Here is a 17222-nt window from a genome sequence, read left to right as displayed (position 1 = left end):
GTGTAGGAGTCACAGATTGGGTCGGTTCTGCTGTCCCAGCATGGGTCCTACATGGGGGAAAGACATCAAAAGGAACCCAGACGGAGTCACAACGGAGAGGAGAGGAGACACCACTATCGGCCATATGACAGGAATAAGAGGACCATGGGCATGCAGGTCCTCACACACACACACACTAACACACACTCACACCAGCCAAAAGCACAGTGAGAGCCACCAGCATGAAAAGAGAGAGAGAGAGAGAGAGAGAGAGAGAGAGAGAGAGAGAGAGAGAGAGAGAGAGAGAGAGAGAGAGAGAGAGAGAGACAAACTCCCTTTTTCAGCAATTACAACAGAACAATAAATAAATCTTTAGCATTTTATTCCATTATTCGAAATCACAGCCTGATCAGTAAACAGCCTTCAGAGCCTGGTGTGAAACACAGAGTCGTTTCCTGCAGCTTAAGAATCGATTTGTATTATATTCTCGTCAGGAATTTAGCGATTTATAAAAAATGCAGGAGAAAATCAAGACGCTTTTCTTACATTAAATCTGCATTACTTCAGCAGGTCTGAGCTATTTTAGCTGTGTGTAAACTTTTATTAAGTAAACCATTCAGATTTGTATATATTTACACTCACATGTGCTTCACAATGGTTGTCGTAGTAACAGTCAAAAAATGTAGAAAATTAATACTCATGAAATTCATTTTGACCCAAATTAGTCTGAAATGTTCAGAAATTAAATTGTGATCTGAAACCTTGTAGATTAATGCAGAGAAACTTTTTCTCAAACAGCATATTCTGGAAAAATCTGATCATAGGCAGATTTGTTTTTTGTACCTGTACTGGATCTTTTTTTTAACAACAGTTTTTAACAACATGTCACATCCAGTCTATGTTCACACAGCACAGCAAGAATGTGATTCACTTCTGATTCGAGTCTGAAAGTAATGTAAGAGATTTAACACAACAGATATTGATTGGAATATCTGAATTGAGCAGGAAGGGTTTTCTACAATCTAAAACAGAAAAGGAGCTCCAATCTGATTTTTTCCTGACTGCTTTCAAACTTCGTTGTACTTGGTTTCAAAACTGAGTTTGTTCTGTAAAAAATGGATTTCCTGTGTTTGTCATTTGGTACGTGACCGAATCAATGTTTCAGTTTTCATAATGTTCATGTAGTCTATCTAGTCTTCATGAAGCGACTGTTTCAGATCTACTGATGATCTAAAAATAGTAATTAAATTTATACCTTTTCTTTTTTTCTGAATCTCTAATTGGGTTTGAACACCATGTAGCGTTGACATGGCTGTTATGTTCTACTCTGTGTTGTGAGCATTTCTAAGGACAGGAAGCCGTTTGGGATTTGATATGTCTGAACACATCAGTCACATCTGACTCATCAGTCTCATTAAGCAATCCAAACAAAAAAGAGGACAAGTTCAGTTCCACTTCACGTCTCAGGACGATCCTGATTATCTTCATGACTCACGCGCCCGCTCGACTTCACACTGAGTAAACCACAGCACTTCTGTCATCTACCAAATAAATGAGTGAAATCTGAAAAAACCTCGCAAGGCAAGACGTCAGAGCGTAATCAGAGCATGACGCCATCACCGAGGGAATAGAAATATCCTCCCATTTCTCCAGTTTTAATACAGATGGGAAGGTTTCACTTCTGTAATCCAGGATTTTCTATTTTAATGATAAACATGAAGCATATGCCGTTTATAAGTCGATGTGTGATACTGATATGACAGGAGCTCAGAAATAGGCTCCTTATCTGCTGAACATTACACTAATTATCAGATGACAAATAAATCAAAGTTGTTTTTTTAATTAAATTTAATTAAACTAAATATAAATATAAAATGTATAAAAAGAAATTTTCTCCTAACCAATAAATATCCTTGGATTTATAACATACACAAAATCAAAAATTAAAGCCAAGACAGTGCTGTTGCTAAGCAACCAGGCAACAGGGAAACCAGGCTAGTTGTGTACTGAGGCAAATAATTTAGCTAGCTAGCATGCATTCTTTATTACAGACCATGTAAAAGGTTAGAGACTGTAATAAGGGACACAAACTGATCTGAAACATCAGTTGGCAAAACAGTTGGCAAAACACTAAAAAATACTTTGTATGGCTAAAGTTTGTATGGCACCTCATTTATGCTTAGCATCAGCTGCTAACTAAATTTGTTTACTTCTATTTTGAGAAACAGCTTTGTGGCACTGCTAAAATAATACTAATAATTTATACATAAAACATATACAACTAAACAATGACTTGTTACAAGATAAATAGAATAAAGAAACTACAGAATGTTCAGATCTTCTAGTGCTGATACTCTGAGACAAGACATTCTTCACAAGGAAACAGATGATCAAGTCAAGTTTTATTCTCTATATGGTCTATAAATGGGGAAAAAAACAAGAGCAAATATAAGCCTTGTTGCATTTGTGGTTCTGTTTACTGAGAAATAAAGCTGACAATAGTCAGTGACTTTTTTTTTGGCATGATACTCATCAGCTATTTACATTTATCTATATTTCAAGTCGTATAATGGGCGTATAGTTTAATTAATTAAAGATGACGAGTGAATCAAACAACTGAAACACTGAACAAATCCAATAGCATGCAACAGAATCCGTGCTTTTCAGTACAAAATATTCAAACCCATTCCTACACTGTGTTTATGCACAAGCCTCTTTACAATACTTTACACATACTTATGTTCCTCAGGCTTTAAAATCCTGAATCTTAGAGAATTAAAAAGGTGAAACTTACAAGATGTTTTTGATAAAACAACATGACAGTTCCTAATGGATAATGTCCTTATGCTCTCCATGATCATCAGGATCTCCTGTCCTTTGGCTTCCTAAAGAGTCTGGTTTCAAACCTGATAATGACACAAAAACCTTGATGATCACCAGGTTCTTTACGTCATTAGGAAGTTCTCCAGTTGAAGCCGTTTAAGAGGTCTCCAGCATTTTTCACTCTAATCTCCATCCGCTGAGAAAAGATGTCTGGAGGTCTGAGGGCAGATGTTGGGCTACTTTACTGAGTAAATGTTTAAATTATGTGAAAAATTAAATTAAATTAAAGTCTGCAGATGGCTTACGGGAGCAGACAGATGTGAAAGAAAGCTTACCAAATCTGATTTTTATCTTTAAATTTCAAACATTCCATTAACACAGTAAAAAGTAGTTGTGGTTGCTTAACACTTTCCTGAAGGTTCTGCGGTATTCCTTCGCCACCAGAGACACACACCTACAAATTATTACCTCTTTACAGAATTAATGTTTAATGACACATCAGCTGCTTTTACATTTTTTCTGTACACACACACACACAACGTGATGGAGCTGTGATTTCAGTGATCATTAGTTATGATGTGAAGCAGCAGTCTGAATAATCTGAGAACAAAGTCAACATGTAAGACGTAAATGAAGCCAAAGCTTTCATTTCATTAACTGGCCACACTTAGATGCTACCATATAGCTACTACTGGAATAAAAACAAAAATAGCGGACAGACTACACCTACGAGAAACAAACTACACAAGCATTACAGACTCTTCACCAGCTGGTGTGAAGGCAGGGTGGACTTCCATTAAGATACAGTACCAAGAGATTAGAGTGAAAAACAACCTGCTGTCTGCTTTAAATTAGAACCCTGAGCTCCTTAAATCCACTTGCAGTGCACACATTTGTGAAGCCTTCATTAATGTGCAGTACAGTGGGATTAAAAGGAGCAGGATTCCGTCATGAATGACGTGGAATTCAGAGCGGGAAGACAAGAAATCCAGAAAATGTGGAATATTTCCATCCTCCCATGAGGTTTCCTCTCTCCAGCTTCAGGTAGAGTCGGTCATCTCGCTCCAGAAGAAGAAGAACTCCGTTACTCGCCGCCTCACGTGTCACATCCTGATCTCCTGCGAACGCAGATATGACCGGGTATTCGTTGTGCATCAGATTCACCTGGAATTCACAAAAGAGAGGAATTAGAGGTGAAGATAACTAGAGTCCAGTGAGTTATACCTTGGGGGGTGAAAACTTTTGAAATGTCCCAACTTTCCTTTAAAGTTATGACAGATGAGTTTCACACACAAATTCATAAGAATTCTTGTATTCAATTTCTTAAAAATGTGGTGGGGTGGTGCTAGGAATACAGGTAGGGGTGGAACAATCACATGCAGATTCAAAATGGCTGCCTTTACAGAGTGAAATTTCTTTTTACAGATTGTTGTTCATGTTTATGTTAATAATTGGGTGTATGCTGTTTACTTGATGCTAATCAGTGTTTATACAGTACGTTGGCTAGAGTACATTGAACACATAAAGAAAGGTTTAGCTTAAATGAAAGTTAAAGACTTCATCGTGTCACCTGGATGGTCTGTCGGTTGTAGACCTTGACGACGTGAAAGCTGAAGCTGTAAATGCCACGTCTCGGTGCCTGGAACACACTTGCTTTCAGGTCAAAATGATGGCCAATGTTGACGAGAACCTGTAAGAGGATTGTTTCAGACATTAAACACGTTTAACATTGAACAACAAATTAGATAAAGATGTTTCACTGTCAGTTTTAATACAGTTAAGAATTTGTATCTTCTTTAACTCAGATTTGGATTCAGACTTGAAATGATGACTTATTAACACATTGACACTGTTTTTGTGACAGAAACACACTCCAACACACTGCACTCATCAATATTCATTATCTACTCATTAATATTCATATTCTTAAATTACCACAATCCTAATTAGCGTGATGCTATTCAGTGGAGAAAGAATACACAATTAATGTGGCAACAAAAAGAACAATGTATTTTTTGTTTCTGATGTTAGTTAAGATCAAAACCAACCAAAATAATAGCAGAATTAAAAACATGATTAATAAAAACATTTTAAAATTCTGATTTAAAGTAAATGGATGTAAAAAAAAAAAAGTTTCACTGATTAACCGTTATTAAGCACTTGGTTATGCAGGATTTAAAAAAAAAATATATATCAAGTAAATGATGAATTGTATAAATGTTACATGCAACTGAAAAAAGGCTAAATATCCTAAAATTATAGAAGTGTGAGAATCTAGGATTTGTTCATTGATAATAAAATATAAAATCTCAACTAACTCATCTAAAGGACGATATGAATTAACATTGTAATCTGATGAGATCTACAAAATTTGTTAAAATTATCTGCTAATATCAGTATGGTGTGAAAGCAGGAACCTGGTCAAAGTAGATGGTCATGGACTTGTTGCTCATCTCGGATGGTTCATGGTTCGTCCCTCTGATGGCTGAGAATGCCACTTTTGCCCCTGGAGCGCGCACCGAGATCCCAAACGAGGACGTGACACCCCCATCAGAGGACGGATTCGAGTCACACACCACCAGGCATTTACCCTCCAGAACCACAGGCTCCGTGTCGTTGTGTGTCTGAGAGCGAGACACTGAGAGGGAGAGCAGCAGAGTGCAGGAGAGGATGAGAGAAACGACTGGAGATCCCATCATCTCACCCAGGAGGAGGAACCGCAGAGGAACCAGAGAGGAACCAGAGACAAAAATGTAAATGAGCACTCCAGGAAGAGGAGAGGAGAAAAAAGCACCTGCCTCGCCTCATACATCACCGCTCTCTCTCTCTCCCTCCCTCCCTCCCTCTGTCTCTCCTTCCTTTACCTCTCTTCTCGCTCTTATTTGCTTTAAACACCTCTGTGATGTGATGAAACTCAGGCTTGGGGAATAAAGTGGACCAGAGTGAAATTGAAAGTACTGTAACGCCTCCTGGTGGTAATAAAAAGTTACTGCAGTGTGTATGTGTGCGACTTTCTTGGAATTATGAATTTCACCAAACTCACACTTTGTTATGGAGGTCAGGTCTGACAAAAGGCTGTGATTAGTTTCATAGCTATGATTCAGTACAATACTGATTACACTACATGTGTATTCAGTACTGGGGAAGTCGTGGCCTAATGGTTAGAGAGTTTGACTCCTACTCCCAAGGTCTTGGCCCGGCCATGAATGAGGTGCCCTTGAGCAAGGCACCGAACCCCCCCCAACCCCACCAAAACCCATAAATAGCTGCCCATTGCTCCGGGTGTGCGTTCACTGCTGTGTGTGTCCACTTTGGATGGGTTAAATGCCGAGAACGAATTCTGAGTATGGGTCACCATACTTAGCTGTATGTCATGTACTGTCACTTTGTTTGGTATAAAACAGTATAGAGCAGTTTGGTGTCTCAGATCTTAGTTATGGAGTGTGACAAGAAGGAACTGATCACACCTCAGTGTTAGTCTTCACCTCACTGACGTACCCTGTAAATTTGGTGAAAACTTGAGTGTAACTTCTATCATAATCTTCACAGATTCTCTGGATAATGTGATAATTTTCCTAAAAGATATTTGGATTTGTGTAAAACACGCTGCAGCAGAGAATCAGAGTGTAAAAGAAAAAGATTTGGAAAGTCTTTATTATGAAAGTTACAACTGAACATGGTAGGTTCACGTTACACACGTTATTACAGCTATATTACAGACGTGCAGCGACGACCTCCTCCTCCTACAGCAGTGTCGCACTTCCACACATACGCCAAAGTAGAAACACAAAAACAGACAGGAAGTGATGCGTACAAGAAATCAGAGTGGCATACGGTTGCCCTCGACGCTGATCTTGACTGCATGACCCGTCTTCGTGAGGCGGCGGATATCAGCGAAGCGTCGCATCTGTTTATCTACACGTGATAAACTCTTTCTTACAGGTCCCTGGACAGACGAAAGTGGAGGAAGAGGAACATGAAGGAAAAGAACAGGGAAGAAAAAGAAGCAGAAAGATAAAGGCAAAAAAAAAGCAGAAATGTTGACAAAATGGTGAAGCAGGAGGTTTTTAAAGAAGAAAAAAAAGAGAAAAAATAAAACAAGGAAAAAAAGGGGTAATAAAGGGAAGTCAAGCAGGAGTGAGGTGATGATGAGGGAAAGAAAACATGAGGGAGAATCAGTCAATAAACAGCCAGCACTTTTTAGGACATAAAACACAGTTATACCCCCACACCCTCCCACCACCACCCCCACACAGACAGAACAACACATTGCTTGTTAATCAGCATCACCATAGTGCTGGTCTTTGTCATATGATGTTTATAAACATGTTGAAGGCAGAAGCTGGGAGCTGATCATATCATGTCTCCCCCCTCAGGTTTAGAGCATTAGTGAACAGGATGCACTGAGCAGTGCTGTTCTGTCACACTGCACACACGGTGCTCATGCAGCACTTACTGCCCCCTGCAGGCCCGGGGCTGAGCTACAGGGGCATGTGGTTGCCCTCCACGCTGATCTTCACTGCTCCCCGAACACGCCGCTGCTTTCTCTCCTCCACAAACCGCCGCTTGTGTTTCTCCAGAAGACTGATGCCTTTCTTACAGCCTCTCTAACAATCACACCACAGCAGCTGATCAAAGTCACTGACAGTCACTGATCACTCGCTCCCTCACAAGTCTCTCTATTCTCTAAGACATGCAGCTGGTCATGTTACTGAGAAACCACAAAGACGTGTACACCCCTCTGTTCTGGAGATGAGTGAAACCTTTAAGTTCCTGCTTTAGCTCGGACTCTTACACTGTGCTGACACTGGAGACTCCTTCCACACGTGTCAAATAAACATCGCCTTACTTTCTAGAAAACTTCTCTACAAATCCTTGTGAATGAACTGATACTATGGAAATGATAATGTAAGAGCGTCTCAGGTGCTCAGGTTTGGGGCAAAATGTTCTCATCCTTATAAACTTTAGGAACTTCATTATATACGAAAATCTGCACAAAAGCAAACATTTCTACAAAACAATTCATTGACTAGATATAATAAACTAAAACCTCCTCCCAGCTTTAAAAGCCCCTCTTATTTCACCCTGATTAAGTGAAACACCCCACCTGGTGTGTTTAACCCCTTCACCCCATCCCTAACAGTTAGCCTCTCCCACTGACCCGGTTTGAATCCGTCTCCACATTCCACTTGGGTCGCACCACATAGTCTTTATTAGAGGGCATTGGTACACGTGCTCTCGCACAGAACCCAGGGTCACCAGGCCGCAGTGCTCTGAGAGAGAGAGAGAGAGAGAGAGAGAGAGAGAGAGAGAGAGAGAGAGATGAATACAATGATGATAAAGATTAGAATGTTAAATGCAGACTGTGCTGAATGAATATTCACCTTTGTGTGCGTGTGTGCATGCGTGTGTGTGCGTGCGTGTGTGTGAGATTCATTTTCTACTCACTTCTCCTCTCCTGTTAACACTTTCTCCAGATCTCTGCGAGGGGTCTGCCCTCCTGAGCTGGAAACACACACAAACACACAATGAATCTTGAGTGTGTGAGAAGCGCGCACAGCCATGCTCCTCCATGATGCATTAAAACACACACACGCTTTATCAAGGACAGAAAGGGTGAGAGGTCACAATTCCCTTGATGCAGAGACTTCAGGGTTAAGGGTACGAGTTGAAGGTCAAAGGTCAGTGAGAGAGTCACAAATAGAGCTGATGATTTTTTAAAAATAAACTGGAACAAAACAGCCAAAGTTTTTATTCAGGAAATTGTTCACGTTTCACACAGCCATGCCTCTGTGTGTGTGTGTGTGTGTGTGTGTGTGTGTGTGTGTGTGTGTGTGTGTGTGTGTGTGTGAGAGAGAGAGAGAGTGTGTGAGTGTGTGAGTGTGTGTGTGTGAGAGAGAGAGAGAGAGAGAGAGAGAGAGAGAGAGAGAGAGAGAGAGAGACACAGAGAGAGAGAGAGAGAGAGAGACACAGAGAGAGAGAGAGAGAGAGAGAGAGAGAGAGAGAGAGAGAGAGGGAGGGAGAGAGACATACACAGATAGAGAGACAGAGAGAAACACACAGATAGAGACAAACAAAGAGACACACACACACACACACACACACAGATAGAGAGACAGAGACACACAGATAGAGAGACAAAGACACACGGATAGAGAGACAGAGACACACGGATAGAGAGACAGACACACGGATAGGGAGACAGAGACACACGGATAGAGAGACAGAGACACACGGATAGAGAGACAGAGACACACACAGATAGAGAGACAAACAGATAGAGAGACACACAGATAGAGAGACAGAGACACACACAGATAGAGAGACAGAGACACACAGATAGAGAGACAGAGACACACAGATAGAGAGACAGACAGATAGAGACAGAGAGAATGAGTTTGACCAGCACAAACACATGGTACAGACTACAAACCCAAAAGCAGTTCTGATAAAGATCAGAGTAATCAGTGTTCAGTGTGTAATAAAATGGAGTGTGTGTAGTGCACACAGTTTTTAATATGATGAGTGTGTGCACATGCTGAAGACATGCCCAAGACTTATCCCATGTAATTATCAGAATGAACAAACTCACACATGGCCGGAACACTAATCCCAACCAAAGCTGGTCAGGACTTCACTCTGAGTGGACAGTTAATTAAAAAGTCATACAACACACAAGCACACACTCCAGAGAAAATGGCAAAGACAATGAGATGCAAAACATTCACACATGAACAATTACTCTCTCACACACACACACACACACACTCTCGAAACCTTAGCTGGGGCCCAAAGACATCAGGCTCCTCCTCTCTCTCAACCTTCTGAGGCTCTCTTTCGTGTGTGTGTATGTGTGTGTGTGTGTGTGTTGGAAAGGAAAGATAAAACAGGAAAAACAGTATGAACAATGAACAAAAGGAAACAGTGAATGAAGAATGATAGTTTTGTGTGTGTATGTGTGTGCGTGTGTGTGTATAAATATGTACCTGAGTCTTCTGCGTGGAGCAATCTGCTGATCAAGGTCTCTCTGCTGCCTTTCCTCCCTCGTCATGCATTTATAATTAGAAGACAAGCCAAAGATGGGCCTTGACCATTCATCTACACACACACACACACACACACACACACACACACACACACACACACACACACACACAGCATATTAATGTCTTAACATACAGACAGCCACAGCCTGGATTTGTGTTTGCACTGGTGTGTGTGTGTGTGTAATTACTGATAAGTTTGAGAGCGAGGTCTTTGTTGGATCGTGACTCTTTGGGGTGTTTGTAGAGGAACATGACGGCTCTGCCGATTCCACTCATTTTCAGGGTCTCCTGACTCACACTGGGCAACTAGAACAATAATTAGGAACAAAAAAATGAATTCAAACATAAAGAAATGCACAGAGAATAAAAGAAAGCTGTAATAATACGCTGCACCTTCAAACAACCACCTAAAAGAAATCAGAAGATGAAAGAACACGGAAATAAAACTACACTTAAAATAAAATATATGATGAGAAAATATTTTAAACAGAAATCTAAATTAGAACAGTGACACATGCTGAAGTGATGGGCTATGTACTATATTGTATAAAGTATTGGCACCTCATTCTGTCTGACTGTCTCGTACCTCTTGCAGGATCTTCAGCAGCTCCTCCCTGATCCTCAGGGCCGGCAGACTCTTATCAGGAAGAGGACTGATCCACTCTTTTATCGCTGTCATCACACCACTGTCTATAAACGTCTCCTTCAGATCCTGCCTGAAACACACACACATGTTCGGAGTGAGATGGGAAAAAACAACACCACCAACGCACACGCACTCACAGCAGGAAGAGGAGGAGAGCTGCTTACTTTTTTAAATGCATAACAACAGTGGGCAGAAGTGTCAGCTTTTTCAGCGCCGGCTTTTTCTGACTGTTCAGAGTGCGATCCTCCTAAACATACAGACATCGTATAATATTCTAAAAAAATAACACACAGGCATGATATTTCAGTTTAAACAACCCCCAAACACACCTCAGCTGCTTCGTTCATCTTGCTGATCATTGCGCTGACCACATCATCCGCGTCACTGATGAACGTTCCCCCGTCTCGGTGCCGCCTCCGCTTGCCGCTTTGAGCTTTCCTTTTCGCTAGCATGATGTCGAAATCAGACATGAATGACATACTGCAGAAACACACACACACAAACCATAGTCACATTTCAGATTCATGATTCAGATTCAAGTGTTGAAATTAGCAGTCAGTACATGTGTTTAGCTAATAGCTAGTGTAGGTGTGCCGTTGTCAGTCAGGTGTACTCACTCTTTTCCTCTGTCCACATCATCCGAGTCCGAGTCGTCCATCGCTATCTTCTTTCCTGCAGCATGAGACTGCTGTTTCTCCCCCTCCAACTCCTCCTGGTTAAAACCCTGTTCTCATAAACACACACAGAGTTTAAGACTCACTTCACTCGAGTCTTCACTCACACATGTCTGACTTAGAGAAGTACATTATGGGAGAGTCTCACCGTAAACTCCTCATCCTCCTCTTCACCAGACTCTCCAAAGATGTCTGCTATCATTTTTCTATAGGACACAGAGTGAGAGAGAGAGAGTGGTGGGGATATATTTAGACAGGCACACAGACAGACAGACAGACAGGCAGAGACAGACAAGAGAAACAAACCAGGGAAAGAAAACACAAAAGAGGAAGTAAATTGGAGACAAAAAGGACAGAGACAGGCAGAGACACAGAGTCTGACACACACTGATACAGAAATATCAATGATACAGAAATTCCTCTTACTCTTCTGCATCATTTTCTGATTCACTGTCACTGCCAAACAGCGTCTTCTCATCTTTTTTCCCTGTGTCCCTCTTCGTGCTCTCCTCCTCATCCTCGCTGTCTGAGCCGAGTTCTCTAAGTTTCGCAACAACCGTCTTATCAGGAGCTTCAGAGCCTTGCTCACTACCAGAATCTTCATCATCTGACACGGCCCTGCTTTTCTTCACTGTGGGAGAGGGAGACAGAGAGAGAGAGTGAGAGGGGTCATCTTCAGCACTTTCAGAGCAGCAATAAAGTTAACAGAGAGAGAGACAGAGAAAAGCTGCCAGATAAAGTGTTCACCTTTTGGTTCGTCTTCATCCTCACTGTCAGACAGAATTGCTTTCTTCCTCTTCACTGAAAGCACAGATATCATACAGCTCTGAGTTATATAAACACAGTCCCTAGATTAGCAGTTTATTTTATTCCATGACCTAAACCCATTTCCTTCTTTTCACAAAGTACCAGACAGTTTTTTCTCCTATCACTCAAAATAACACACTCACTGTTTCCCCATCAGGTTTGAATAAACACAGTGATTTCACATTTTCAGAAAATTTCAGACATTTCAGAATTCCCAAATGGAAATGAACACTCTGTACATCACTAATAAAATGGTAGGCAACATTTATATTAGTTGGATAGACAGACAGACAGATGTAACACCAAAGATGTAAAGAACAATTGTATGTGGTAATTAGTGTGTACTGTAATAATAATTCCCATTACTTAAAATAGGTGAGCGTACCTGGCTTCTCGTCTTCATCGTCGCTGTCAGAGTGGACACGCTGAGCTGGCCCATCTTCCTGCTCACTTCCTGCTTCATTTTTGGGTTTCTTGTCCTCCTCTTCCTCACTGTCAGAGTGTATCACAGCTTTCCTCCGCTCTCTGTCGTCTTCCCTCTGTTCCTCTCCGTCAGAGTCTCTCTGTTTCACCTTCTCGCTATCGGATTCATCAGAGTCTGAGTGATGGCTCTGCCCCTTTGGCGGCTCCCCGTGTTCTGATTCGCTGTCAGGCTCTTTGTGCTGATCCTCTGTCTCCGACGTGCTTCCCCTTCTCTTGCTAGAGAAGGCTTCTTCACCATCATCATCGTCGTCGTGGCCACTACTGGCTGCTCCTCCTGTTCTGTCCTCATGTTCTGATTCACTGTCTTCTGCAGGAGCCGCTGGACTGGAGGCGGGACCTTCTCTGTCACTGCCCTCATCCTGCAAATCATATCATATATATAAAAACAACAGAAAGTGAAACTAAAGTGAAAAGATTAAAAGGCCCGAGTTTGGAATGTTTCTAACCTCAGAGTGGTGTGATTCTACCCTCTCTTCTTCAGCATCGGATGCCAGCGCATGTTCATCCTGCACTGGTGTGGCACTACCATCATCTACACACACACACACACACACACACACACACACACACACACACAAAGAGTAGGAGGAGGGGTATGAGGCTGCTTATTTACCTATAAAAGCGTGTGCCAGTGTTGTATTTAACAGTAATTTCACCAAGTAGAACCAGTACATAAATCAACCAAAACGCTCGAACGTCTTATGGATCAGATCAAACGGACAGGACAGGCTTTTAATTATAATTCTTTTTGACAAAAGCACATAATAAACACAGTTTCTCTGGATCCCCGCGACCACAACAACACTTCTCTACTCTTACTAAGAAGGACCTTTGTCTCCGAGACCTCGCCTTTACTGTAGTTTGTTTATTTTAATCCAAAACAAGACTATAAACAAAAGCCTGAACACGGAAGACAGAGATTAGCTTAGCACAACACACCTGAGTGAGTTCCTGAAAAATCCTCCTCTCCGTCCATCTGTGGTCCGGAGGAAACCGCTCTTCACCTTTAAACATTCATTATCACATCAATATAAAGAGAAGAATCGTATACTACTAATATACTACTCGCTAAAGTAAATTTAAAACGTCCTCTCACCAAAATGAGTGCTAGCCGGTGCGGCCTCTTCCTGCTAATGATGCTAATGCTAGCCGATGTTGTTAGCCTGTCCTGCTCAAATGCTACATTCAGTTCGCTAGGTTATAAAATCATTTTCTAGATGATTTAATGTTATAAGTATAATTACGTGACACTATTTATACAATAATATTGCAAGCACACCTCATGAATAATCCCTAAATATTTCCACCTAGCTTCGTTCCTAACTACTGTTCTGACATAAAAACGGTAGCGCGACCTATTTTTTTCGCGCATGCGTATTTCCGTTGTGTCGCCTGAAAATGACGCCACGCAATTGCACAATATGGAATTTGTCTTTGTATGAACTTAGAAAATTGGAGAGCCATTAGTCTATTAAATAATGATGTCGAACTATTTGCTTTATTTTTTGCCAAAAGACTAAAATAAAAAAAGATTGGAAAATATTATAGATGAGGAACAGACGGGATCTATTCAAGGAAGACACATTAGTAATATTAGATTGATCCTAGATATGATAGACTACAATGAATATGTCTTAGATGATAGTTTTATCTTTTTTTTATTGATTTTCACAAGGCATTTGATACCATAGAGCACAACTTTTTATTTAAAGCAATTGATTTTTTTTTTTTTGGTTTGGCAGTCATTTTCACAAAGCTATCAAAACTCTATACAAAGGATGTACCAGTTCTGTAAAATTAGTTTTTTTTGTTTGTTTTTATTAGCAACACAAATAATGGCCCTTCACATCAAAATAAGACATTATAAAGGAATTACAACATTAGGAAAAACTTAAGTTGTGTCAATTTGGAGATGACACTGCCTTGTTTGTGAAAGATAGGAATGAAATCATTAACGCAACGAAATGCATAAATGATTATTCAAATGTATCAGTGCTAAGCATGAATGTGAATAAGTCAGTTCTATTTCCTCTTCAAGATTGTCATTTATCTAATCTTTGTAATATTCCAATTGCAAATCATATAACATATCTGGGAGTTGTTAGAAGTAAAGATAAATATCTGCGTAATAGTTTAAACTTTAATCCAATTATTAACAAAACGAATAAGAAGTTTAATATGTGGTTACAAAGGGATTTGTCAATTCAGGGGCGGTTGCTTTGTCAAAATCTCCAGATCAGTATATGTGTCATTATCATTAGACATTCCCTCTAAAGTTACCAAACAATTCGATAAAATGCTTTTTGATTTTATTTGGAAAAACAAGCCTCATTATCTGAGAAAAGAAATTTTATGCCAAAGATCATGGTGGTTTAGAAGTGTTTAGTTATGATGCTTTAAACAATGTATCTAAAATATATTGGCTTATTCAATATTTAAAAGATAAAGATAGTATTTGAAACTCCTTTCCCAACTATGTATTCAAGCAATTGGGTGACCTCTCATTTTTATTAAAGTGTAATTAATCAATCGAAAAAATACCGGTTCCACTTAAGCCAACTATAATAATAATAATAATAATAATAATAATAATAATAATAATAATAATAATAATAATAATAATAATAATAATTAAATAAGTATAATAATAATAACAATAATTATTATTGTTTTTATTATTATTATTATTATTATTATTATTATTATTATTATTATTATTATTATATAATGATAAAATGTAATAACTGGTTTTACTCATACATAATATATTACATAAAAATTTAGGGAAACAATTTGCACATGCAGGCTGTTTGTGTATCTTCTTTACAGGTTTCTTACATTACTCAGTGGTTAAGGCATTGGACTACTAATCAGAAGGTCATGAGTTCGAATCCCAGGTCGACCAAGCTGCCACTGCTGGGACCCTGATCAAGGCCCTTAACTCTCAATTGCTCAGTTGTATAAAAATGTAAGTCACTCTAGATAAGGCCAGAAATATAAATGTCTGTAATACTGGTAGTAAAATACAGAGAAAAATTTCAGTTCATAGTAGAAAGTAGGATTCATGAGCAGGACTGTGAAAGGGTTAAATTGTGAGACTTTCAAGTCTCAGTTTACAAGCATTTCTGCTCACAAACGAAGTGTACAGGCATTTTTTAAAAAAGTCATATATAATAAAAAATATGAAACGTGAAAGGGGATATGAATCATGTGAAAGTTTCTTCTTTGCTGTGTATGAATGGTTATTATTGAACGAAGGTCGCAGTTTAAGTTTAGTTTTACTGAGAAGGTCGTGACTCAGCTTGGACACGTGAATAAAACTGTTACTGCTGTCTCAGAAGCAGACGTATTTAAGATGGTTATTGTGTGTGTAGTTGTTAAACGTCTTGTCACGAGACCTTCAATAATGTGTGAATGCTGACTGGAGCGCGAGCGCAACGCCAATGTCACGCCGCACTCTGAGATCCTAAAATTTTATCTCCTTTATCTAAACATATCTAGAATGTTATAAAACTCTCTGTAAGTGATGGTACATGTACATACATATCTGAGATACAAAACAATGTAATGCTATAAGAAAGAATGTCACTCTACTGTCTTATAAATCTAAGAAGCTCAACTAGTTGAGTCGTTATGATCATCACATCACATCACATCACCATGGAGCTCCTCAGGGATGTTGCATTCTGACCAGCAGCTCTCACTCAGTATTTTACATGCTCCGATTTTGCTCTGCAATTTCTGTCCTGTAAATGTTTAAGACGTCTGTGTCAGTAAGGAGCAGTAAAAACCTTTATAAAAAAAGTTAATAAAATATCCACCAGGAAAACCAAACACTATAAATAAATAAACAAACAAAAGACACAAATCAAAATATACTGTATGTATCAGCTATATAATGTATACACCTACGCTTGTAGTAAAGAAGTTATAGTGTGCAGTTTATCTGTATCTGTGTATTATGTGTTTATCTGAGGATGAGACAATTATGTGAATGCAGAATATTTCTGAGCAGAGAATCATCCAGAACTGTTTTCATAGACGAGGAGAGCCAATACTTTGTGCAACACAACAAAAAATCAGAAAAAAAACTGATACATCACATGTACATATTCAGTCTCTTTACTAAGTACCTTGCTAAAACACTTTAGCAGCTGTTACAGCCTCGAGTCTTTTTGGGGCAACACATTTTTTCACACCTGGATTGGGATTTACTGCCATTTGTCTTTGCAAATCCTCTCTAATTGAGTAAGGTTGGATGAGGACTGTCAGTGAACAGCAATTTTCAGGTGTGTGCTAAGGTCCTTGTCATGTTAGAAGTTGAACCTTTCTAGAATTCTGTTTTCACTTTATCATTATTGGGTACTGAGTTTAAATAATAAGTAAAAAAATGAACTTGAACAATAGTTCAAGTTAAAAACTAAAAAAGGGGGTCTGAATACTTTTTGAATCCACTGTATATATCTTCTTCTTCTTCTACTTTCGGCTTCTCCCTTTAGGGGTCGCCACAGCAATCATCTGTTTCTACCTAACTCTATCGTCGGCATCCTCTAATCTCACACCAATTAACTTCACTTCATCCTTTAACACATCCATATATCTCTTCTTTGGCCTTCATCTTGACCTCTTACCTGGCAGCTAAATCTCCAACATCCTTTGATTCTTGCTGACTCTCTTCTCTCACACAACACTCCTGACACTCCTGACACCGTCTGCACTCATGTCCTCTTTTCCACGCTCCCCAATACTTAAACTCCTGCAGGT

The 17222-nt window shown here is 39.6% G+C and overlaps 2 protein-coding genes across 4 annotated transcripts; both read right to left on the bottom strand.

The window, feature by feature from the left end:
• Positions 1-334: 334 nt before the first annotated feature.
• Positions 335-5650, bottom strand: cbln2a (cerebellin 2a precursor). Its single transcript, XM_027142827.2, has 3 exons — positions 5220-5650; positions 4373-4492; positions 335-3966 (listed from the first exon to the last, which is right to left on the bottom strand). The coding sequence occupies exons 1-3, from the start codon at positions 5499-5501 to the stop codon at positions 3769-3771; spliced, it is 600 nt and encodes a 199-aa protein (XP_026998628.1). The 5' UTR covers positions 5502-5650; the 3' UTR covers positions 335-3768.
• A 779-nt stretch (positions 5651-6429) lies between these two features.
• Positions 6430-13846, bottom strand: LOC113640358 (interacts with SUPT6H, CTD assembly factor 1). Of its 3 annotated transcripts, XM_047806534.1 has the most exons (18): positions 13555-13846; positions 13398-13462; positions 12905-12990; positions 12361-12817; positions 11916-11969; positions 11595-11799; positions 11317-11374; positions 11112-11218; positions 10824-10974; positions 10659-10741; positions 10435-10564; positions 10037-10154; positions 9789-9900; positions 9580-9636; positions 8251-8307; positions 7964-8075; positions 7259-7409; positions 6610-6748 (listed from the first exon to the last, which is right to left on the bottom strand). In XM_047806534.1, the coding sequence occupies exons 2-17, from the start codon at positions 13432-13434 to the stop codon at positions 7284-7286; spliced, it is 1950 nt and encodes a 649-aa protein (XP_047662490.1). In that variant the 5' UTR covers positions 13435-13462; positions 13555-13846; the 3' UTR covers positions 6610-6748; positions 7259-7283. The 3 variants fall into 3 exon arrangements, with proteins under 3 accessions (XP_047662489.1, XP_026998626.1, XP_047662490.1); XM_047806533.1 differs by lacking the exon at positions 7259-7409 and having other exon boundaries at positions 6430-6748; XM_027142825.2 differs by lacking the exons at positions 7259-7409; positions 9580-9636 and having other exon boundaries at positions 6430-6748; positions 13555-13845.
• Between the last annotated feature and the right edge of the window lie 3376 nt (positions 13847-17222).

Source organism: Tachysurus fulvidraco, chromosome 22 (assembly GCF_022655615.1).
Source record: "Tachysurus fulvidraco isolate hzauxx_2018 chromosome 22, HZAU_PFXX_2.0, whole genome shotgun sequence".
Lineage (NCBI taxonomy): Eukaryota > Metazoa > Chordata > Actinopteri > Siluriformes > Bagridae > Tachysurus > Tachysurus fulvidraco.
This window is presented reverse-complemented; position numbering and strand designations above follow the sequence as displayed.

Excerpts from the sequence above, each read along its gene's own strand:
- cbln2a (XM_027142827.2), bottom strand. The coding sequence starts at position 5,501 with ATGATGGGATCTCCAGTCGTTTCTCTCATCCTCTCCTGCACTCTGCTG. Across the intron at positions 4,493-5,219 it reads TGACCATCTACTTTGACCAG|GTTCTCGTCAACATTGGCCA; the intron begins GTTCCTGCTTTC and ends ATCCTCTTACAG. Across the intron at positions 3,967-4,372 it reads ACAACCGACAGACCATCCAG|GTGAATCTGATGCACAACGA; the intron begins GTGACACGATGA and ends TGTGAATTCCAG.
- LOC113640358 (XM_047806533.1), bottom strand. The coding sequence starts at position 13,434 with ATGGACGGAGAGGAGGATTTTTCAGGAACTCACTCAG. Across the intron at positions 12,818-12,904 it reads TAGAATCACACCACTCTGAG|GATGAGGGCAGTGACAGAGA; the intron begins GTTAGAAACATT and ends TATGATTTGCAG. Across the intron at positions 9,901-10,036 it reads CCTCGCTCTCAAACTTATCA|ATGAATGGTCAAGGCCCATC; the intron begins GTAATTACACAC and ends GTGTGTGTGTAG.